Genomic DNA, 24,337 nt, shown 5'->3' with positions numbered 1-24,337 from the left:
ACATACTTTGTATTTGCTCCCTAGTGCTCAGCAGAAGAGCAGCCAGATGAACAAGAAGAAAGCGAGCGCCAATCAAGTGAGTTTTCACACGTGTGACCTGCATGTGGGCGAAGTCATTTGTTCGTTAGTTTATTCATTCGTTCATTCTTCTCTCTTCTCTGCTTTGTGTTGTCAGGATGAGATCATGGTGAGCAGTGAGTCCGTCACGTTGTCTGCTGATGTGTTTGTGTTCCTGATGACATCGAGACTCACCTCACAAATGAATTAACAGGTGATTCGTAAAGGCTGGTTGACCATCAACAACATTAGCATCATGAAGGGAGGGGCCAAAGAGTACTGGTTTGTTTTGACCGCTGAGAATTTGTCTTGGTATAAAGACGACGAGGTAAGACACGCATGCTTGCATGCACGCGTGCACACATACTCACACACACGCGCACACACACGAATCACCATAATCCAGTGTGCCCTGCTATATCGCAGATTTCTTTGTGGAACATACAGTCACGGATAAAAGGATTAGACCACTTTGTTTCTTCAATATTTTGTCCATTTAAATGCCTGCTGTTATTAAAGCAATTACTAATATTACCTGAAGAATAAAATGAACACGACAAACTGCAGCTGATTCAATAATACTTGATGTCCTATTTGACATGCTTCAGCTTAATTATATTCCCCGTCTTCTTCTTTTCCTTTCGGCTTGTCTCGTTAGGGGTCTCCACAGCGCGTCATCCTTTTCCATGTAAGCCTACCTCCTGCATCCTCCTCTCGAACACCAATTCCCATCATGTCTTCCCTCACGACATCCATCAACCTTCTCTTTAGTCTTCCTCTAGCTCTCTTGCCTGGCAGCTCCATCTTCATAATCCTTCTACCAATATACTCACTATTTCTCCTCTGGACGTGTCCAAACCATTGAAGTCTGCTCTCTCTAACTTTGTCTCCAAAACATCGAACCTCGGCCATCTCTCTGATGAGCTCATTTCTAATTTTATCCAACCCGGTCACTCCGAGAGCGAACCTCAACATCTTCCTTTCCGCCACCTCCATCTCTGCTTCTTGTCGTCTCTTCAGTGCCACTGTCTCTAATCCGTCCATCATGGCTGGCCTCACCACTGTTTTATCAACTTTGCCCTTCATCCTAGCAGATACTCTTCTGTCACATAACACACCTGACACCTTCCTCCACCCGTTCCAACCTGCTTGGACCCGCTTCTTCACTTCCTGACCACACTCACCATTGCTCTGGACGGTTGACCCCAAGTATTTCAAGTCCTCCAACCTTGCTATCTCTTCTCCCTGAAGCCTCACTCTTCCCCCACCACCCCTCTCATTCATGCACAAATATTCTGTCTTACTTCGGCTCATCTTCATTCCTCTTCTTTCCAGTTCATGCCTCCATCTCCAGACTTCCGCATGCAGTACCACAGTTCCTCTCTGGGTACTCTGTCATAGGCTTTCTCTAGATCTACAAAGACACAATGTAGCTCCTTCTGACCTTCTCACCTTTGTTCTTATGGGCACCAGTACACTTTTCCTCCATTCCTCAGGAATATTCTCACGCACTAGAATTCTATTGAACAAACTGGTCAAAAACTCCACAGCCACCTCTGCTAGATGCTTCCATACCTCCACAGGAATGTCATCAGGACCAACTGCCTTTCCATTTTTCATTTAATTTAATGCCTTTCTAACTTCCCGCTTACTAACCCTAACCCTAACCCTCTACCTTTGCCCTGTGTCGCATCTCAAAGTATTCCTTTCGCCTCTCCTCGGTCCTCTTAGTGTCCCACTTCTTCCGGGCTAACCTTTTTCCTTGTATGATTTCATGTACTGTGAGGTTCCACCACCAAGTCTCCTTCTCTCCTTTCCTGCCAGAAGATACACCAAGTACTCTCCTGCCTGCCTCTCTGATCACCTTGGCTGCAGCGGTCCAGTCTTCTGGAAGCTCCTCCCGTCCATCGAGAGCCTGTCTCACCTCTTCCCGAAAAGCTGCACAACACTCGTCCTGTCTCAGCTTCCACCACATGGTTCTCTGCTCTGCCTTTGTCTTCCTAATCTTCCTCCCCACCACCAGAGTCATCTTACACACCACCATCCTATGCTGTCTAGCCACACTCTCCCCTACCACTACCTTACAGTTGGTAACCTCCTTCAGATTACATCGCCTGCACAAGATGTAATCCACTTGCGAGTTTATACCTCCGCTCTTGTAGGTCACCCTATGTTCGTGCCTCTTCTGGAAAAAAGTGTTCACTACAGACATTTGCATCCTTGTTGCAAAGTCTACCACCATCTGTCTCTCCAAGTTCCTTTCCTGGATGTCATACTTACCCATCACTTCTTCATCACCCCTATTTCCTTCACCAACATGTCCCTTACAATCTGCACCAATCACGACTCTCTCTCTGTCTGGGATGCTCAGAACGACTTTGTCTAGTTCCTTCCACAATTTCTCTTTCACCTCTAGGTCACATCCTACCTGTGGGGCATAGCCGCTAATCACATTACACATAACACCCTCATTTTCAAATTTCAGCCTCATCACTCGATCTGATACTCTTTTCACCTCCAAGACATTTTTAGCCAACTCTTCTTTTAAAATAACCCCGACTCCATTTCTCTTCCCATCTACACCATGGTCAAATAATTTAAACCCTGCCCCTAAACTTCTAGCCTTACTGCCTTTCCACCTGGTCTCCTAGACACACAATATATCAACCTTTCTCCTAATCATCATGTCAACCAACTCCCGAGATTTTCCTGTCATAGTCCCAACATTCAAAGTCCCCACATTCAGTTCTAGGCACAGTGCTTTCCTCTTCTCTTTCTGCCGAAGAACCCGCTTTCCACCTCTTCTTCTTCTTTGACTTTGACCCACAGTAGCTGAATTTCCAACGTGGCAGACGTTGTTAACCCGGGCCACGACCGATCCAGTATGGAATTCTTTGGATGAATGCTCATATTTGTTTGGCAAAGTTTTAAGCCGGATGCCCTTCCTGACGCAACCCTCTGCATTTATCCGGGCTTGGGACCGGCCTACAGTTTGCACTGGGTTGTGCCCCCCATAGAGTTCGGCCTACAGTTTGCACTGATTTGTGCCCCCCATAGGGCTGCATTATTTTATTAATTATATTCCCAGTGATTTTGGTTAATGTCAAGAAAACCATGGAAAATTGAGGGATACCAGATCTTAAATTAACCTTTTCTGAGCTATTTCATTCTATATATCCAAACAAATGTGCCATGAACGGAACAGAGGATAGGAGCCAAAAATGCACGACTCCAAAACAAAAGGACAGTTTAAAAAAGAGAGGTTTAATATACGGGCAGAGGTCGCTACACAGGCCGGCAATCCAAAAAAGGCAACAGTATCCAAAAACGTGAGGCAAAAAGGCGAGGTCAATAATCGGAACAGGATCTAGTCTTACTGTGAGTCTTTGACGTGGAAACAAGGAATGCTGCAATGCGACGACAAGGTACAACGAACTGGCGACGAGAAAGAATGAGACACGAGGTTAAATGCAAGGGATAATTAGGGTGAACGAGGCACAGGTGGTGAAGATGCTCTCAGGAGCAGGTGTGTATGAAACAGGGGGAAGACAAAAACTGGAACACACACCCATGACACAAATGTACCTTTTGTTGTGTCACGCATTAAAAACTAACAAAAGTGAAGAAACAAGGGTGGTCAAAAAAACATTTCTGTGACTGCATCATCTACTTGTCGGTTTGGAAGATTTGTGTCTTATAACGATCGTTTCTCATGAGTCTTTCCTGTATACTTCAATGTGAAATAGACAACGAGTCATCAATTAAAAAAAAACAATGTTTTTATATTGAGCTACAGACTCGATCTGTGAACCATCCATTGTGGTAATTGATGGCAGGTTCTGCGACTTTGATTTTGAGAATAACATTAAAGGGCCATCTGAGGTGTGGGTGTTGAACAGTACATCACTGTATCATCACCGTAAAGATGGAAATTCGCCTTTGCGATATTGCAATCAACGTTATTGATGTAGAGGATGAAGAGGATTGGTCCAAGGACCTAACCCTGAGGAACACCATTCGTTACAGTAAGAGAAGTGGATGTGGTACCGTCTGCCTGTGCACATTGTGTTCTGTGAGAAAGGTAATCACTAAAGTAGCCAACAGTATGATCAGAGAAACCAATGCTGGTAATCCCTCTTTCTGGAATGTATGGACGACTGAATCAAATGCTTTTGATAAGTCAATAAAAAGGGCCGTACAGTGGAGTTTATTTTCAAGCGAGTTGACTAAGTCATTTATCACTGATACGCACAGGTTTTTTTTGCACACATTGCTTGGGGGTCTGGATAATATCAAATCCCCTACGATGAACGGGGCTTCACTGTGTTAATAATTTATTCACAGAATACTCATAGCGATTCATGTCCCCTTCAAAATAATTAAAGAAATGGACACACAACAATCAGCGATGGCTGTGAAAATATAGAGTGCAGTGTTCCCTTGTTTATCACGGGGGTTACCCGCGATAGGTGAAATCCACGAAGTAGGAAACTTTATTTTTTACAATTATAACACTGTGTTTTAAGGGTGTAAACATCACCAATAACATTTTCTCACCTTTCTCTCTTGTTTAAACACCCTCAAAGTTCAAACCTTTGTAAGAAAAATAAGTACATTATTATTATTGTTGTTGTTGTTGTACTTATTATTATTATTGGTCATATTATTGTATAACGAAACAAAAGTCAAAACCTGTTTTAAGGCCCAAACGTTTGTTTCAGAAATAAAAATGTGAACATTTTCTGACAAATAATGATTAAGATTTTTAGAAATAACGAATTAAATTTGAATGAACAACATATGAGGTTGGAAACATAAGAAATTATTCATTTTGACTCGCATGTATTTAACGCTTCCTCTGACCGTCCCTCTTCTTCCTGGGGGTCTTTTTCCGAGAGAAGAACATAGTTATAGGTAGTTGTTGCCACTCTTTTTTCTTCTGGGCGAGAAGCTTCTTATGAACAGACATGCCACCTTCGATAGTTAGCACCTTCCTTTGCCTTTTGGGTGCAACCGCAGGTGCCCTTCGTCGACATTTCGTCGACATTGATGGTTATGTCTGGGAGGAAACTTGGAAACAGGAGGCACTTTAGAGTCACACTGCTCACAATCGAACACTAATTTAAATTGAGCAAGCCGAACGCATTCTGTGCTGTACAGGAGACATGGCATGGAGGAGATGGATTCAAATTGGTCTACAGTACCGTAGCCAATCAGGATGCAGAATACAACGAGGGTTTGTACGCAGAAAAAGAAGCATGCAAAATTGTACTGTAAAAAAATCTGCGATTATAGCGAGGCCGCGAAAGGTGAACCGCGATATAGCGAGGGGCTACTGTACATCTAAATTTGTACTGAAGCTTAATAATACAAATGCGGTGTACCTTTTTTAAATATGTTGCCAGTATGTTTATTGATCTGTAGAAAAATGGATGCCCATGCTCATCAGACGACATTTGTACTGAACATATAATAATTGTTTAATTATGACGTTTTCAAGAGCATTTTGATGTTGTAATGCCCCCTGCAGGAGAAGGACAAGAAGTACATGCTAACGGTTGATCACCTGAAGCTCAAAGATATTGAGAAGAGTTTCATGTCCAGCAAACACATTTTTGCTCTCTTCAACACTGAGCACAGGTACAGTGTGTACACACACACACACACACACAGTATATATATATCCAACCATCCATCCATTTTCTTCCGCTTATCCGAGGTCATGTCACGGTGGCAGTAGCTTTAGCAGGGACGCCCAGACTTCCCTCTCCCCAGCCACTTCATCCAGCTCTTCCGGGGGAATCCCGAGGTGTTCCGAGGCCAGCTGGGAGACATCGTCTCTCCAGCATGTCCTGGGTCGTCCCCGGGGCCTCCTCCCAGTGGGACGTGCCCGGAACACCTCACTAGGGAGGCGTCCAGGAGGCATCTGAATCAGATGCCCCAGTCACCTCATCTGGCTCCTCTCAATGTGGAGGAGCAGTGGCTCTATTGTGAGCTCCTCCTGGATCACCGAGCTTCTCTCCCTATCTCTAAGAGAGAGCCCGGACACCCTGCGGAGGAAACTCATTTCGGCCGCATGTATTCGGGATCTTGTTCAGCTCGTGACCATAGGTGAGGGTAGGAACGTAGATCGACTGGTAAATTGAGAGCTTCGCCTTTCGACTTAGCTCCTTCTTCACCACAAAGGACCGATACAAAGTCTGCATCACTGCAAACGCTGCACCGATCCGCCTGTCGATCTCCCGCTCCATTCTTCCCCCACTCATGAACAAGACCCCAAGATAGTTGAACTCCTCCACTTGGGGCAGGATCTCAACCCCGACCCGGAGAGGGCATGCCACCCTTTTCCGACTGAGGACCATGGTCTCAGATTTGGAGGTGCTGATTTCCATCCCAGCCGCTTCACACTCTGCTGCGAACCACTCCAGTGAGAGTTGGAGACCACGGCTTGATGAAGCCAAGAGAACCACATCATCTGCAAAAAGCAGAGATGCAATACTATGCCTCGACTGCGCCTAGAAATTCTGTCCATAAAGGTTATGAACAGAATCGGGGACAAAGGGCAGCCTTGGCTGAGTCCAACCCTCACCAGAAACGAGTCCGATTTACTGCCGGCAATGCGGACCAAACTCTGACACTGGTCGTACAGGGACCAAACAGCCCGTATCAGGGGGTTTGGTACCCCATACTCCAGAAGCACCCCCCACAGGACTCCCCTAGGGACACGGTCGAACACCTTCTCCAAGTCCACAAAACACATCTAGACTGGTTGGGCGAACTCCCATGCACCCTCGAGTCCCACAGGCCAAAAAGGCCTGATAGGACTCCTTCTTCAGCTTTACGGCATCCCTCACCGTTGGTGTCCACCAACGGGTTCAGGGATTGCCGCCATGACAGGCACCGACCACCTTACGGCCACAGCTCCGGTTGGCCGCCTCAGCAATGGAGGCACGGAACATGGTCCAATCGGACTCAATGTCCCCCGCCTCCCCCGGGACATGAGCAAAGTTCTGTCGGAGGTGGGAGTAGAAACTCCTTCTGACATGGGATTCCGCCAGACGTTCCCAGCAGACCCTCACAATACGTTTGGGCCTGCCACGTCAAACCAGCATCTTCCCCCGCCATCGGAGCCAACTCACCACCAGGTGGTGATCAGTTGGCAGCTCCGCCCCTGTCTTCACCCGATTGTCCAAGACATGCAGCACCAAGTCTGATGACACGATCACAAAGTCGATCATCGAACTGCGACCTATGGTGTTCTGGTGCCAAGTGCACGTGTGGACACCCTTATGCTTGAACATGGTGTTCGTTATGGACAATCTGTGATGAGCACAGAAGTCCAATAACAGAACAGCACTCGGGTTCTGATCCTTCCAATCACGCCCTTCCAGGTCTCAATGTCATTGCCTACGTGAGCATTGAAGTGCCCCAGCAGAACGATGGAATCCCCAGCGGGAGCGCTCTCCAGCACCCCTTCCAATGACTCCAAAAAGCGTGGGTACTCTGAACTGCTGTTTGGTGCATAGGCACAAACAACACTCAGGACCCGTCCCCCCACCCGAAGGCGGAGGGAGGCTACCCTCTCGTCCACCGGGGTGAACTCCAACGTACAGGCACCGAGCTGGGGGGGGCAATAAGTATACCCACACCTGCTCGGCGCCTCTCACCGTGGGCAACTCCATACTGGAAGAGAGTCCAACCCCTCTCGAGAGGACTGCTACCAGCGCCCAAGCTGTATGTGGAGGCGAGTCCGACTATATCTAGTCGGAACTTCTCGAGCTCACACACCAGGTTGGGCTCCTTCCTGCCAGAGAGGTGACATTGCAGGTCCCTATAGCCAGCTTCTGTAGTCGGGTATCGGATCGCCAAGGTCCCTGCCTTAAGCCACTGCCCAGCTCACACTGCACCTGACCACCGGCCGCTCTCCTTCGAGCCCCACCTCCAGGCCTGGCTCCAGAGGGGGCATATATACATATAACCCTAACCCTAACCATATATATACACACACACACACACAAACATCCTTCGTAGCATGCTGTTCTAAGATTGAAATTTTCAACATACAGAATGCAATTCAGTCAAAACAAATAAAGTATTCATGCACTTCACACTTAACTACTGACAAAAAAGATATACAGTATATTTGTGAGCATATAATGTAAGTATTTGCAGTATGCGTGTAATCATATAGCATGTACATACTTTGTGCATGTGTGTGTTTCAGGAATGTGTACAAGGATTACCGTCAGCTGGAGTTGGCCAGTGAGTCTCAGGAGGACGTGGACAGTTGGAAGGCATCTTTCCTTCGCGCTGGGGTGTACCCTGAACGCAGTGTGGTACTCCTCATTTGCACCTCGATGATGATGATGATGAATATTAATTTCTCTTTTCATTGAACATATGTATTTTATTTTTTGTTTTACAGGATAAAGACAAGGTGAGTCAATAGAAAATAAATCTCATAATAGAGATGATTTTAATGACCCACTGGAGTGTGATTTGTATATTGTATAAAAATATGTTTTGGAATATACACAGTAAATTGACTGTGATTTATATATATATATATATATATATATATATATATATATATATATATATAAAATTTCAGAAAGTTTTCACACCCCTTCACTTTTTCCACATTTTGCTATGCTAAAGACTTATTCTAAAGCTGATTTGAATATAGTTTTAATTTTAAAAACTCTACATAAAATATACCATAATAACAAAGTAAAATATTTTCAGACAGTTGTGCAAATCTATTGAAAATGTTAACATTTAAACATAATAGGAACATAACTAATCACACCTTTGGCAGCAATCACAGCCTGAAGTCTTCTTGGGTATGTCTCTAGAAGCTTGGCACACCTGTTTTGGAACATTTTCTCCCATTCTTCTCTACAGATCCTCTCCCCGCTAGTACATCTTGTATTAATTAGGAAACGCAATTATCTAATTAGTTTACGGATGTTAATGTTAATTGTATTAAGAGACGGCGCAATGTTAGGGATTATAACACAGAATGAATGAACTTCAAATTCAGAAATTGCCAACAAAAACAGAAAAATATGTACTTAATATTTTCCTGGAGGATGCATTTTGCCGATTCTGTTTATAACTTTTATGGACAGAATTTCTAGGCACAGCCGAGGCGTAGAGGGGGTCTGTTTCGGCAGGGTCCTCGAGGGTGCATAGGAGTTCGCCCAACCAGTCTACATGTGTTTCGTGGACTTGGAGAAGGCTTTCGACCGTGTCCCAAGGGGAGTCCTGTAGGGAGTCCTTTGGGAGTACGGGGTACCGAACCCCCTGATACGGGCTGTTCGGTTCCTGTACGGCCAGTGCCAGAGTTTGGTCCGCATTGCTGGCAGTAAATCGGACTCGTTTCCGGTGAGGGTTGGACTCTGCCAAGGCTGCCCTTTGTCCCTGATTCTGTTCAAAACTTTCATGGACAGAATTTCTCAGCGCAGCAGAGGCGTAGATGGATTTCGGTTTGGTGGCCTCAGTATTGCATCTCTGCATTTTGCAGATGATGTGCTTCTGTTGGCTTCAACAAGCCATGAAAAGGGTGGAGTGGCCTCTCTGGGTCGGGGATGGAATCGACAGGCGGATTGGTGCAGCGTCTTGAGTGCAGGCCCGGCCACCAGGCGCTCGCCTTCGAGCCCCACCTCCAGGCCTGGCTTCAGGGGGGGGCCCCGATGACCCGCTTCCGGGCAAGGGAAAACGTTTTCCTCTGTTTTCAATCATCATAACGGTCTTTGGAGCTGTGCTTTGTCTGTCTGTCTGTCTCACCTTGGACGTCTTTGGCATGAGTGACCCTGCCATGGGCATAAACCCCCAGAAAACCTTAGCTCCTAGGATCATTGGGACACACAAACCCCTCCACCACTATAAGGTGACAGCTCAAGGAGTGTTTATTTTGCCTTATTGTACTCTTCAGAGTGTTCCAGATTGCTTAATTTATGTTAAAATCAAAAAGATTCTCTGCGGAGGCCCAGGGAATATCCCAAGACCCCACCTACAATGTTTTGGGGTTTTTTGTCACCTTTTTCATGCCTTTGGTGTTTGCATGTCTCTTATATTGACAGGTGTGTGCCATTCCAAATGATGTTCAAGCAACTGAATTTACCACAGGTGGACTCCATTCAAGTTGTAGAAGCATCTCAAGGAAGGTGGAAATCAGATGCACCTGAGCTTTGAGTGTTATAGCAAAGGGTGTGAATACTTATGTACCACAAATACCACAAATGTCTGAAAATATGTTTTTACTTTGTCATTATGGGATATTTTATGTCGATTTTTTAAAAGAAACCTATACTCAAATCAGCTTTAGCATATGTCTGTAACAGCAAAATGTGGAAAACGTGAAGGGGTGTGAATACTTTCTGGTAACACTGTGTGTGTTTATTTTATATATATATATATATATATATATATATATTTGGCAGTGATACCTTGACCAAGCTCGTGACTCATTTACTCATACTTGAAATACTTGTTTTCGTCATTGAAATGAGTGGAAATTCCATTATTCTGTTCTTAATCTGTTCTAGCCTCGCTTTAAAAAAAAGAATGTTTTTGCTACAGAAAAAATAGCACTTTATTTTATTAAAAAAATAACCCGAACCCTAATCCTGGTGCAGGGGTGTCCAAACTTTTTCTTCTAATGGCCGCACACAGAAATATCAAAGGACACAAGGCCCACTTTGACATTTTTTTATTTAACACACTACTAATATGTTTGACTCCTTGCCCACATGCCAGGGCATCACAGTGCCTTCATTTTTCTTTCACTATTGCGGCAGGTGTACCCGAGGCCCACTTATTTCTCTAATTTTTGCAACAGAAAAAAAGAAGAGAATAAGAAAGCAAAAAGTTAGCCAAGCGGAAGCCTGTAACTGTAAAAACTTGTAAGTCAAGGTACCACTCTTCACACAGTATGTGTGTGTGTGAATACAGTATATTATTCTGTGTCCGTGCATGCGTGCTTGTGTGCGTGCATGTTAGTACAGGTGGAGGTGGAGGAGTCCAACACCGACGGTCAAATCCATAGTGTGGATCCTCAGCTGGAGAGGCAGGTAGAGATCGTCAGGAGCCTGGTGGACTCTTACCTGTCAATTATCCATCGCACCATCAGAGACCTCGTCCCCAAGACTATCATGCACCTGATGGTTAACAATGTATGACACACACGCACACACACACACACACACAAACACACACAGGAAGTGATGTCACGGTTGATGTCGTTGATTTTCTTCAGACCAAGGACTTCATCCACGCCGACCTGCTGGCTCAACTTTACTCGTGTACTGACCAAAACACTCTGATGGAGGAATCCCAGGAGCAGGTAGAGCAGCCTGGACTGCTGTGTGGTCCCGCATCCGTGTGTGTGTCCTCGACTGCCTCTTCCGATTGTGTGTCCTGGACTGCCGTGTCAGTGTGTGTGTGTCCCCCGACTGTATTCTATTGTCTTCATGTGTCAGGCTCAGCTCCGTGATGACATGTTGAGGATGTACCACGCGCTGCGTGAAGGTCTGAACATTATCGGTGACATCAGCACGTCCACCGTCACTACCTCCATGCCACCCCCTGTGGATGACTCGTGGCTGCAGGTGACAGGGATGCCGATAGGTCGCAGGTAAGTTGGCGGCAACATGTCGCTTATGTCTTAGGAATACTATAAGCACAAACATAAAGCTAATAACTAAAATGATAATTAACATATACATATATATACACTTCCCATGGGCTCACCACCTATGGGAGGGGCCATAGGGGTCGGGTGCAGTGCGAGCTGGGCGGTGGCCGAAGGCAGGGACCTTGGCGATCCGATCCCCGGCTACAGAAGCTGGCTCTAGGGACGTGGAATGTCACCTTTCTGGCAGGGAAGGACCCCGAGATGGTGTGTGAGCTCGAGAAGTTCCAACTAGATATAGTGGACTCGCCTCCACGCACGGCTTGGGCTCTGGTACAAGTCCTCTCGAGAGGGGTCGGACTCTCTTCCACTCTGGAGTTGCCCACGGTGAGATGTGCCGAACAGGTGTGGTTATACTTACTGCCCCCCAGCTCGGCGCCCGTACATTGGGGTTCACCCCGGTGGACGAGAGGGTAGCCTCCCTCCGCCTTCAGGTGGGGGGGACAGGTCCTGACTGTTGTTTGTGCCTATGCACCAAACAGCAGTTCAAAGTACCCACCCTTTTTGGAGTCCTTGGAGGGGGTGCTGGAGAGCACTCCCGCTGGGGACTCCATCGTTCTGCTGGGGGACTTCAATGCTCACGTGGGCAATGACAGTGAGACCTGGAAGGGCGTGATTGGGAGAAACAGCCCCCCCAGAAACAGCCCCCCCGATCAGAACCCGAGCGGTGTTCTGTTATTGGACTTCTGTGCTCATCACGGATTGTCCATAACGAACACCATGTTCAAGCATAAGGGTGTCCACACGTGCACTCGGCACCAGGACACCCTAGGTCGCAGTTTGACGATCGACTTTGTGGTCGTGTCATCGGACTTGCGGCCGCATGTCTTGTACACTTGGCTGAAGAGAGGGGCAGAGCTGTCAACTGATCGCCACCTGGTGGTGAGTTGGCACCGATGGTGGAGCATCGGAGGAGCCAGATGAGGTGGCTGGGGCATCTGATTCGGACGCCTCCCTGGTGAGGTGTTCCGGGCACGTCCCACCGGGAGGAAACCCTGGGGACGACCCAGGACATGCTGGAGAGACTACGTCTTTTGGCTGGCCTGGGAACGCCTCGGGATCCCCCCCGGAAGAGCTGGATGAAGTGGCTGGGGAGAGGGAAGTCTGGGCATCCCTGTTAAAGCTACTGCCCCCGTGACCCGAGCTCGGATAAGCGGTAGAAAATGGATGGATGGATGGATATATATATACAGTTGTAGCGTATATTGGTTGAATAAAAATTAATTAATTTCGGAGAAAAGAATAAGCTGTTACTTCGGGGTGAAGGAACCTGTGTTTTAAAATCTCCTAACTCCCGTGGTACCAAGCGTGCTCGTTTTCGTGAAAGAACTTCGTTCACAACAATGTATAAAAACCAACCAATTTATTCCTGACAGAGGAGTCGATACATTTGCAGAGCTCTGGGTTTGTAACTACCCTATCTTATCCTTAGCAGATAAAGTAGTCGAACAAAAACTATCTGACTCTACCCCAGACTTATACAATGTTTCAAACAGGCCAGTATGGAATCGTTGTCGTCTGATTGGTCCGTAATCTGACGTCATCGTTGTTCGACAGAATGATGACTATCTGATCTGGCTCCAGACGCCGCCTCCAGGTGTCGCCTGCAGATGTCGCCTGCATTCAATGTTTATAGTGGCTCCCCGCAGTTCCTTTCTTCCTTGACATCTGTCTCCAAATACCCCCCGATGGGGGCCTTCCTGCAATATACTCCTATCCCCTATCTCTACTCAATACACATTCTCGCTTTCCGTCCATGCTAATTATCCCATGAAACTCTATATTATATTCTATTACATATAGAATTACATATTAGAATATACAGTATTCTATATTCCCTTCAGGCGTTAACGTAATTTTTAGTTTAATTGTTAAAATCAAACTATTTTATCTAGTAAAGGGGTAGGTACCACGTCACTTTTTATATGTATAAAATTTAAGGAAAGTGACAAGAAATCTTTTTATCAGTCTCGTAATCTGAAGGTTGCTACACTTTACGTATTTTTGTATTGTATTTTCATGTTCAACCTATATTTAATTTAATACACTACAAAGACAAGATATTTAATGTTCAAACTGATAAACTTTATTGTTTTTAGCAAATAATCATTAACTTAGAATTGTATGGCTGCAACACGTTCCAAAAAAGTTGGGACAGGTGGCAAAAAAGACTGAGAAAGTTGAGGAATGCTCATCAAACACCTGTTTGGAACATCCCACAGGCGAACAAGCTAATTGGGAACAGGTGGGTGCCCTGTTTGGGTATAAAAGGAGCTGCCCTGAATTGCTCAGTCATTCACAAGCAAAGATGGGGTGAGGTTCACCTCTTTGTGAACAAATACGTGAGAAAATAGTCTAACAGTTTTGTGCATTTTACCTGTGTGTGTGACTCGCTGAATACCCTGGTTTGAAAAACATGACTCCTCAGCTCCCAGCTTGGAGAAATATGGTGCGCTGTGATTGTCACATTAGCACATGATATCCAGGCATTGGTGGTAATTGCGACTACTTCTGTATTGAATGGCTCTTTTTATGTTGTAAAACTGGCACTCAGTAGTTAGTGAAATGCTGTCGAGTTGGTATGGTTTCTCTGGGCTGTAATGTTTGTATCATGTCCCAAAAGCCCTCATTTTCCACAACAGAGCATTGTCTTAATTTGTTGACAATACACTGGGCTATTGAGGCCGTTATTACCTTTGCTGTCACCGAGAAGAATTCTTGTATATCTGTGTCTTTGTCCATCTGCTTCTTTGTGCTAGCCTCCTTGCCTGTTTCAACATGCCAACTCACCAAGTGAGTTTGGAGATTTGTCACGACTACTTGTACTTTAGCACACTTAACAGTCTTTGAATATAGCGATGCTTTTATCCAGCGCGCCATTATTTAATTGAAATCAAAATGTCTTCCACACTTTGGTCTATAAACTTGCCGCGAGTGTTGTGAACCCTGTCTGTGTCTGCCATTCCTCTATGCATTTCCCTCACAAATTCACATCGCAGTGCTATCTGATGTAACTGCGACAAGTCAAGATCGGGCCATTGGCCGATTGAAGCTATACTGAGACCGATTCATTAGTCCATCTCCCAATGCACGTGTCTTTTAAATCAGAACTGATATTCTGATTCCAATCTTTTTTCACACACACACACACACACACACACACACATATATAGTGCCGTCGAAGTTTCCACACTTCAACATCATCAAACAAATGTAAATATCAGACAAATATAACCCAATTGAACTTGAAATGCTGTTTTTAAATGGTGATTTTATTTAAGGGGAAAAAAAACTATTCAAAGTTACCTGTGTGGAAATAGTAAATGCCCCCTAAACCTAATAACTGAATTCAAGCGTTTTCAAGAACTGTCAATGAGTCTTTCACATTAGTGATGTGTCGGTCGCGAACGAAACTGCTCATAGAGCCGCCTTTTTGAAGCTAACGACAGGAGCCGGCTGCCCGACCCCTTCTCTCTCACTGTTGCATTGGGCAGAGGTGGGTGGGGCGGCTATTAAGACCAGCACACGCAGACAGCTCCAGTCTTTCGGTGCACCATGCACGCTCGTGATTTTTCAGTTACACAGAGTAGAGTTGGAGGGGCGGCTCTTACACGCAGCACGGTGAGCAGCACACACGCTTGCATGTGCACGCTGCACGCTCGTGTTTTGTCATTGCGCACTGGAAGGGAGACGAGGGAATTAGAGTATTACATGGCTAGACAACAAACACTGGTAAGCAACATTATAGTAAAAAAAAAAGTGACAGCAGGAAAAGAAGGAAAATATGAACACATTTTTACTGTGTTGATGATGCATGCAAAAAGATCTACAGGGCAGGCCTCATAAATAACTTACACAGTAGTTTACCACCCATCATTACAATGGGAAGGGAAAAAAACAGGCAACTGAAACGTTCAAAAAGGAAGATGCCAGTGTTTCTACTGGAGCTGTTGCTACCGATCCTGCAGTGGCTACAGCATCATGCATTACACCACTACAACAAGAACAAAATTCAAAGTTACAAATCGTTAAATGTTCAATTGTAAATAATTATTTTTGTTCCTAATAATTTAGTTTTGCATTATTATGGTGAGTAAATAATTAAGAGTATTTACATAAGAAACATCCATCCATCCATCCATTTTCTGAGCCGCTTATCCTCACTCGGGTCGCGGGGTGCTGGAGCCTATCCCAGCTGTCATCGGGCAGGAGGCGGGGTACACCCCTGAACTGGTTGCCAGCCAATCGCAGGGCACATACAAACAGACAGACAACCATTCGCACTCACATGCACACCTACGGGCAATTTAGAATCTCCAATTTACGCATGTTTTTGGGAGGAAACCGGAGTGCCCGGAGAAAACCCACACAGGCACGGGGGGGGAACATGCAAACTCCACACAGTCGGGGCCGGGGATTGAACCCGGGTCCTCAGAACTGTGAGGCTGACGCTCTAACCAGTCGGCCACCGTGCCGCCTAAGAAACACATTTTAATAAACAATAGATGTTTTTTTTTTACATTAATAATTTATCTTGCATATTATTTTATATTTTGGCGGCATGTTGAACGACTGTTTCGCACATCTGCCTCACAGTTCTGAGGGCCTGGGTTCAAATCCACCCATGCCTGTGTGGGTTTTCTCTGGCTACTCTGGTTTCCTCCCAGATCCCAAAAAACATGCATGATAGGTCCATTGCAGACTCTAAATTGCCAATAGGTGTGAATGAGAGTGCGAATGGTTGTTTGTTTACATGTACCCTGCGATTGTCTGGCGACCAGTTCAGGGTGTACCCCGCCTCTCGCCCAGAGTCAGCTGGGATAGGCTCCAGCACGCCCGCGACCCAAGTGAGGATAAGTGGTATGGAAAATGAATCAATGAACTTTCCATTTTTTTCTGGTAATAATTTAAGCAATGACAAAATCCAAGGAGCCGTTTGAGAGCTGAAAGAGCCGACTCTTTTAAGTGAGCTGAGCAGAGTCTTGAAAAAGAGCCAGATTTCCCATCACTATTTCACATCTCTGTGGAGAGATTTTGGCCCACTCTTCCTTAGAGAATTGTTTGAATTCAACACAAAAGGAGGGTTTTTGAGTATGAACTGCCTTTTTAAGGTTGTGCCACTGCATTTCAATCCGATTCAAGTCTGGGCTTTGACTAGGCCACTCCAAACCATTAAGAAAAAATAAAACATTTCAGCCATTCAGAAGTTGACTTGCTGGTGTGTTTGGGATTTTTATCCTACTGCACAACCCAAGTTTGCTTCAGCTACAGGTCACAAACTGATGGCTGAACACTGACCTTCAGGATTTTCTGGTAAAGAGCAGAATTCATGGTTCTATCAATGACAGAAAGTTGTCCAGGTCCTGAAGGAGCAAAGCAGCCCAAGAGCAACACACTATCACCACCACCACCACGTTTGATGTTCTTTTCTGAAATGCTGTGCTCCATTTGTGCCAGATGTAACGGAAAAAAAACCTCAACTTTCATCTTGTCAGTCCATATAATATTCTACCCAAAGTTTTAGGAATCATTCAGATGTTTTTCTGCAGAAGTAAGACAAGCCTTTGTTGTTTTTGGTCAGCAGTGGTTTTAGCCTTGGAACTCTGCCATGTATGACATTTTTGCCCAGTCTCTTCCTTATTGTTGTGCCAGGAAGACACACCTTAACTGAGGCAGGGGAGGCCTGCGGTTATTTACAAGTTGTCCTGAGTTCCTTTGTGGTCTCCTGGATGAGTCATTGCTGTTCTTTTAGTGTAGTCTTTGTAGGCTGGCCACTCTTGGGAAGGTTCACCAATGTTCCATGTTTTCTCCATGTGAAGGAAATGACTCACTCTCCCTATCGCTCGCTGGAATCCTAAAGCTTTCGAAATGGTTTTTGTAACCCTTTACAGACTGATGTCAATGACTTTATTTCTCATCTGTTCTGGAATTTATTTGGATTGTGTCATTTAGTCGCAGCTTTTTGAGATCTTTTGTCTTACTTGATTTTTTTTGGGACAGATTCTGTTTCAATTATTTCTTCCTTGAACATGTCTGGAGGTAATCAGGCTTGGGTGTGATCAGTGAAAATTAACCAAAAATTGTGATTATCCACAATTAATTGATGATTTAACAAGGGGGGTAATTACTTTATCACACAGGGCTAGTTAACTTTGACTAGTTTATTTCCTTAATAAATGAAATCACCATTTAAAACTATCTTAAGTGCACTTGCGTTAAAGTTGTCTATTTACATTTGTTTGATGATCTTAAACATTAAAGTGGGGAAACTATTAAAAAGAACGTGTGAGTGTGTATGTGTATTTAAACCTAAAGCATATCAGAATACTCATTGGCAAGAGTACCAAAGTCTGCACTACTTTTAGTCAATTTTTTAAATGTTCTGCCCTAAATGATGGAACACTCCGCAATAAATAAGAACCTTTTATGTGTTATGATGTATTGTAATACTTATTTTTCATCCATCCATTTTCTGTACCTCTTCATCGTCACAACGGTTGTGGGTTAGGCCAGCCAATCACAGAATACTTTTATTTTTATTTATTTAATTTTTTTTGTCTGTCCATTTTTTATTTTTATTTGTTTTCACCTGTCTCTTGCCAGGTGGTCAATGCAAATGTGAAGCTGCTCTCAGTTGGCTTACCTCTATCAATAAATGTTAAATAAACAAACTTCGATCCAGGTCCCCGATGTCCAGTCCGACGCCACAACGCCGAGCACCTCCCGGCCCCCTTCGCCCAGGGGCCCGTCTGCCACCTGGCCCCCCCACTCGTCCCGCAGTATCACCTGACCCCGGACCATCTCGTCCCAACAGAGCGCCACCACCTGGAGTCCCTAGGTAATCACAACACTCCTAACATGCGTGTCATGGTTATGGTTGACAGAAATGCCTTCAACAGAGTGCTGACCTCTGGCAAAACCCACCAATCACTAACTTGCATGTCATATGACATGTAAGGGAGAACTAGACTGCAAAGTGGAAATGAATATGCAGTAGAGCGGTGCCTGAATATAGGTGGGACTAGACTTTGGGGTGGGACGTTGCTTGAAGGATTTGTATTTGAGCGCAAACTTGGGAAACGAGTGCTGTCAGCACAACTCGACTCACTTCCCAATAAGTAGTAGTTCGGCAGAGGGTGATGAAGTTATCAGAAAGGCTTCAAGATTTTATAGCCACTGTTGATGAAGATTGCTGTCAGACTAAACAGAAAACAAAGGAACAGCATGGCTTTGCCCCAGGAAAGGCCGCTTATCCTAATTCTAAAAAACAATGCAAAACCCTATAGACAGCTCACTGAATAGAATGGTGTTGTGTCATGATATTGTCTTAAATAAGGGATATTTCAACACAAATGGTGGAGCAATATCTGCAGATTGACACTATAACAATACTCTCAGGCATACACCATGAAAATGACGGTTTCCATGTATGTCCGTATATCTTTATTCTACTGCCCGCAGGTGTCCAAGGTGCACACACCTGAAGAAGTGGCACAGTCACAATGAATGTTGATGCACACATTGTTAAATTCTTTAAATTATATTTAAATATGTTACAATATGCTTACAAATTTTTTTTACCATACATCACAGTTCTAAGGTCCTGAGTTCAAATCCGGCCTCCCTGTGGTGAGTTTGCATGTTCTTCCCGTACCGTCATGTTTTTTTTCTGGGTCCTCCAGTTTCCTCCGACATTCCAAAAATGTGTGGAAGGTTAATTGAAGAGCTCTAAACTTGTCCATAGGTATAAATGCTAGTGTGTATGGCTGTTTGTTTATATGTGCCCTGCAACTGGCTGGTGACCAATTGAGACTGCACCCCGTGTCTTACCTGAAGTCAGCTGAGTTGGGTGCCAGCATACCTGCCACCGTAGTGAGGATAAGCAATAAGATAATGAAAGGATGTATGAAAATACTATGCTGTAGACTGCTCTTTTCCTCATGACAAAAATGGGACTATCTCCATATCCCCGTGCAAGAACTGGACGAATTGGCTGGTGAGAGGGAAGTCTGGCTTTTTTGCTCCTGTGATCCCCACCCGGGATAATCGGCCCAAAGTCAATGGACGGGTGGACATTACAAAATAATATTTTGTTTTGGGGGTGGGGAGGGTGGAATGGATGAATGGCATTACAATCCAGAAAGATGATTTGAGATAGGAGAATATAAAGTTACGAGTGTGGTCATAGGTCCAATTAAACTCCTATCTCAAGGCACCTCTGTATAGAGAATTTGAGGCCAACAGGAAGTTAAGTGGAGCAAGGCAACAGGAAGTCCCTTTCCAATCATTACATTTGCTTCTTTCAGAATCTCCATCAGTGATCAGTGATCACCACCAATGCGAGCTCCTTTCACCCTGTGATCCTGGCCTTTCCCCATGCTTTATAGCACTAATGACAATCTGTGCTCCATATGTTTGCATAAGTAAAGAAGCCCTGGAGACTCATTTTATCTTCTTGTAGTTTGATGACAGTGACAGTCATATTTTCATATCACAGTATTACCACTATGAGTGTTGTTTTTGTGTAACCCTAATAAAATATCACAAGGAAGTGTGCCAGTTGGCTAGCTACGTAGCTAGCAAACATGTTATCATTCAAGTGTTTTACTTTCTCGAGTGAAGACAAAATGTTGGTCCTTAAGTTCATCTTTACAATGTAAAGTTTGACCGTTGCTGGAAATGAATGATGATTCATTCATCACAATTTATGACTGACTTACTTCTTTGCTTAACATAGATATGATGAAGATACTGATATAGTTCTGAGCATATTTAAAGCAGCTTACAAACCCAATGTGTAAAGTGCATGTTCTTCATGTGTGTATAGTAATATACTGTTTTTTGGAATTTTTGTTAACCCTAATAAATAAACTGCAGTAAAATATTTAAAATGTTTGTTGTATATTGAGATTTTTTTTCTCCAAAAGCAATTGGGTGATGGTGATGAACATAAAGTTTCAATGGAGAGTAAAATGATATAAATGTTCGGTCAACATTTCGCCAATGGAAATTGATCTTTTGATAGATTTATTTGAATGTTGCATGTTTGTCTTTCATGTTGTTCATGCAGTGATGTAATATCATATGCACTTGGCGTGTTTGTAGCTGTGTCATGTTGTGTTACATCATAAATGATTTCAGGGTGCACTTTGTAACCATTAGCCTGTTTTATTGTGTATTTATCTATCAATAATGATGTATATTTAATGTACTGTGTTTGAAAAACTTGTAAGTATAGATGTATGTACATCAAGCTGGTGTTGTGACCCCAATTTCTAGAATTTCCCATGATAAAATCTATTGTTTGACCCTTGGGGAATGCTTGTCGAATCATATGTGTCAACACCTTGACCATTTAAAAAAAAAAAAATAATAATAATAATAATTTTTGGGTTAGGAAAAGAGGGCTGAACTCTTCCTCTCTGAAGGTGATAGGCCTCTGCCCAACCCCCGGTAAGAAAAGGAGATGCGCTGGCCTTCCACCCCTGGTATCTCCCGTCGCCCTGATTCCCCCCTCTTTGTCTCCCATTTTGGCCACGTCGTCCATACTGGACCACTGACCACCTCTCATCTGTCATTTTGTTTTTATTTTTATAGTTTTGTAAATATAGTTATTTTTTGTTATTTTTTAATTCTTTTTCTTTTATTATTTTTTTTTTTTATTTTTTTGTATATATTTTTTTTGTCTTTTTTAAATTTTTAAGGGAATGAAACCGATCCCTCCCTCTCCCGGTGTTGGGGCGATAATCCCCACCCCGGGATCGGGAAGGAAGTGCACGGTCCATCCCCCCGCGCCCATACCCGTCCTCCCGCCGCCCCTGTTGCTGACGGTCCGTCCGGCCACGTCCTCCATAGCGGACCGTAGTCCACTGGCCATCCCAACCCATGTTTTGTTACTTAAGTTGTAATTATTTATTTATTAAATTTTTTTTTTGTATTTTTTAATTATGAGTTCGCCTTGGTTATATAATTAAAGAATTCGCCTTGGTTATATAAGTAATGAATTGTTTGATTTGTTTTTTATTTATTAGCTAAGGTATCAATTTGTAATGTATTTTTATAATAATCAACCAAAAAACCAAAAAACAATTGAAAAAAACCAAAAACAAAAAAACAACCAAAAAAACCCCCCAAGAATTGTATCCCTGTGTGCCTGGACGACGTTTCGGCTCTTGTGAGCCTTCTTCAGGTCCCTGGCACACAGATTCCCCAAGCGCAGCTCTTTGTGTTGTCACTCAAATGCAAACTGAGGCTCTTCGTGTGCGCTGGCTTTTATATCCCTCATTTGCATAACTTTTTCTCCCAACAATGAACCGAATTTATTTTTCACCATTACCCTTAACCCTATAATCCCCCAATGAAATGTAGTTCTCATGAGTTTTGCCATTGTAAATATAATGCATTATAACTATATTAATTATTATTAAATGGATTTTAATCTTCATACCACCTTTGATATTTTTAACTTTTAATCTGAAGTTTGTTGAATGTATTGGTGTTTTAATTGTTTTATATGTGTAGTTTATGTGTTTTAATGGTTTTTATCTCTGTTTTACTCAATGATATATTTAATTAATTATTTCTTTATTTCTATGCTAGGGTTAGGGTTAGGGTTGCGAAGACAATTAGAGTTAGGTTTGGGGAACTGAACACTTCCCCACCAGGAATTGGGGGCATTGCCCCCTCTTCCTGTAGGAAAGGATGGTGCACGGTCCATCCACCCTTGGTTACGCCTCCCGTAACCCTGGTTCCAATCCCTGGGGTATGTAGGCTGGTGGCCCCGCCCATAGCGGACCTCTGTCCAACCCCCACCCTCCATGATATTTACTTCCTTAATTTGAGTTTGCCTTGGCTATTTACGTAATCTTTATTTTTGTTGTTTCTTATTTATTAGTTTCGGTATCAATTTATAATGTATTAGAATGAAAGAAACAAAACCAAACATCAATAAAACAAAAAAACAAAAAAATCCGCAATTCAAAGCAAAATACCTGTAACAACCTATTATGCGTGTGCCCTGACAACGTTTCGGCCTGTAAGGGCCTTCTTCAGGTCGTGGCACACTTTCTTTTAATAATAACAATAGCAAAGCAGCTCTACTCTTAAGTGATGTTCACCCTCCGACATCCAAAACAAACTGAGGCTTCTAGGCATGTCCCCCTTTTTTTTCCTTTTGCTCTTTTTTAAAAAACATTTTAACTTGTGTTAAAAGTAACATAACTTCAAAATTAACCCTATGTTGTTATCTTTTCCTACTAAATGCATTACATAACCTATATTTTAACTGTATTTAACCATTTCAACTAAAATTTTAACTTTATTTATATCTTTTAACTGTTTTAGTTTTTTAATATGTTTTATAGTTTTTATAATGTTTTTGGGTTTTTTTAATGTTATATCGTTTTTTTTATTTTAATAGGAACCCTATATACCCCTATGTATAGTTTCTATCCCTATATTCTATATTGTAATACTCTCATCTTTTTAGCAATGTAATTGTTTTTATGCATAGAATTCCCGTTAGTATGATTAAATTTAGGGCCCCCCCCTGTAGTGTTAAGGTTAGGGTTAGAGTAGGATGAGGGCTAGGATTCCAATTAGAGTTAGTGAGGTTAAATTTGGGGTTACCGATTAGGGTTAGGTAGCGTGAGATAGGGGATAGAATTCCGGTTAGGGTTAGGGTTAGGGTTAGGGTTAGAGATAGGATTCCAGTTAGAGTTAGTGAGGTTAAATTTAGGGTTCCCAGTAGGGTTAAGGTGCGAGTGGGATGCAGAATAAGATTCCAATTAGGGTTAAGTGGTTAAGTTTAGGGTCCAAGTTAGGGTTAGGGTTAGAATGGGATAGGCGTCCAATTTAGGGTTAGGGTTAGGGTTAGGGCCTACCCTGGCGTTATGGTTAGGGCTCGAATATGGGGTGAAATGTGGTATTTTCCTATGCATTTTAACGACGTTTTGAGTTCAATCCCCCAGGTTCTCGAGTTCCCAACCGAAACATCCAACGTCTTTCTATCCTTTTCCTTTCTACATCCGACCAATTTGTGTTTCTTTGTAAGCCTGCATACCGCAGGGCTTGCAATCCGTGTAATAAAAAATGTTGAACCACTGGTGTGTCAATTTCCTTTTTATTTTTTATGTTATACCTATGTTGTGTCATTCTTGTGGTAAGTGAATTTTTCGTTTCCCCCACATATTTCATCCCACATTTGTGACAAATTATCAAGTATACACAATTTGTGGATTTTGGACTAAATCTTTGTGCTATCCTAAACATTTGTTTCTCATTGGAGTTAGTGACAAATTTCTTATTCTCAAAATGTTTACTGTGTGTCCCCGATTTGTTTTTATCTCTTATCCGTAATGACTGTAATTTAGCGCGAACTAGCCAATCTTTTAAATTTTTATTCCTTCTGTAGGCAGAAATTATCCGTGATTTCGGCATCCAGTCCTGTGAACCTACTATCTCCTCGAAATTGTTTTTAATTTTGCTGTGGAGGACTTTCCCCACACTGAAGTACGTTGTGATTAATGGAATGAAATCTTCTCCTTTTTTATCCTGTTTTTCTGTAAATGTTCTGAAGCATTTTCT

The 24,337-nt window shown here is 43.4% G+C and overlaps 1 protein-coding gene across 4 annotated transcripts in view; it reads left to right on the top strand.

Moving 5' to 3' along the window:
- Window positions 1-21,065, top strand: part of LOC133399591 (dynamin-1-like) — a 33,732-nt gene extending 12,667 nt beyond the window's left edge. Inside the window, exons 13-24 of one of the 4 annotated variants that reach the window (XM_061671162.1) lie at window positions 25-76; window positions 176-187; window positions 272-385; window positions 716-745; window positions 5,588-5,697; window positions 8,282-8,393; window positions 8,483-8,494; window positions 11,067-11,234; window positions 11,318-11,404; window positions 11,541-11,695; window positions 18,435-18,590; window positions 20,059-21,065. In XM_061671162.1, coding sequence (XP_061527146.1) covers window positions 25-76; window positions 176-187; window positions 272-385; window positions 716-745; window positions 5,588-5,697; window positions 8,282-8,393; window positions 8,483-8,494; window positions 11,067-11,234; window positions 11,318-11,404; window positions 11,541-11,695; window positions 18,435-18,590; window positions 20,059-20,080 — 1,030 coding nt within the window. In that variant the 3' untranslated portion in view covers window positions 20,081-21,065. Of the gene's footprint in view, window positions 1-24; window positions 77-175; window positions 188-271; window positions 746-1,881; window positions 2,006-5,587; window positions 5,698-8,281; window positions 8,394-8,482; window positions 8,495-11,066; window positions 11,235-11,317; window positions 11,405-11,540; window positions 11,696-18,434; window positions 18,591-20,058 lie in introns of those variants that run through there. The other 3 variants (XM_061671163.1, XM_061671164.1, XR_009768231.1) reach the window with 3 other exon arrangements.
- The last annotated feature ends 3,272 nt before the right edge of the window (window positions 21,066-24,337 follow it).

The sequence above is a fragment of the Phycodurus eques genome, chromosome 3 (genome assembly GCF_024500275.1).
Source record: "Phycodurus eques isolate BA_2022a chromosome 3, UOR_Pequ_1.1, whole genome shotgun sequence".
Taxonomy (NCBI): domain Eukaryota; kingdom Metazoa; phylum Chordata; class Actinopteri; order Syngnathiformes; family Syngnathidae; genus Phycodurus; species Phycodurus eques.
The sequence above is the reverse complement of the archived record's forward strand: the minus strand, read 5'-3'. Positions and strand labels throughout refer to the sequence as shown.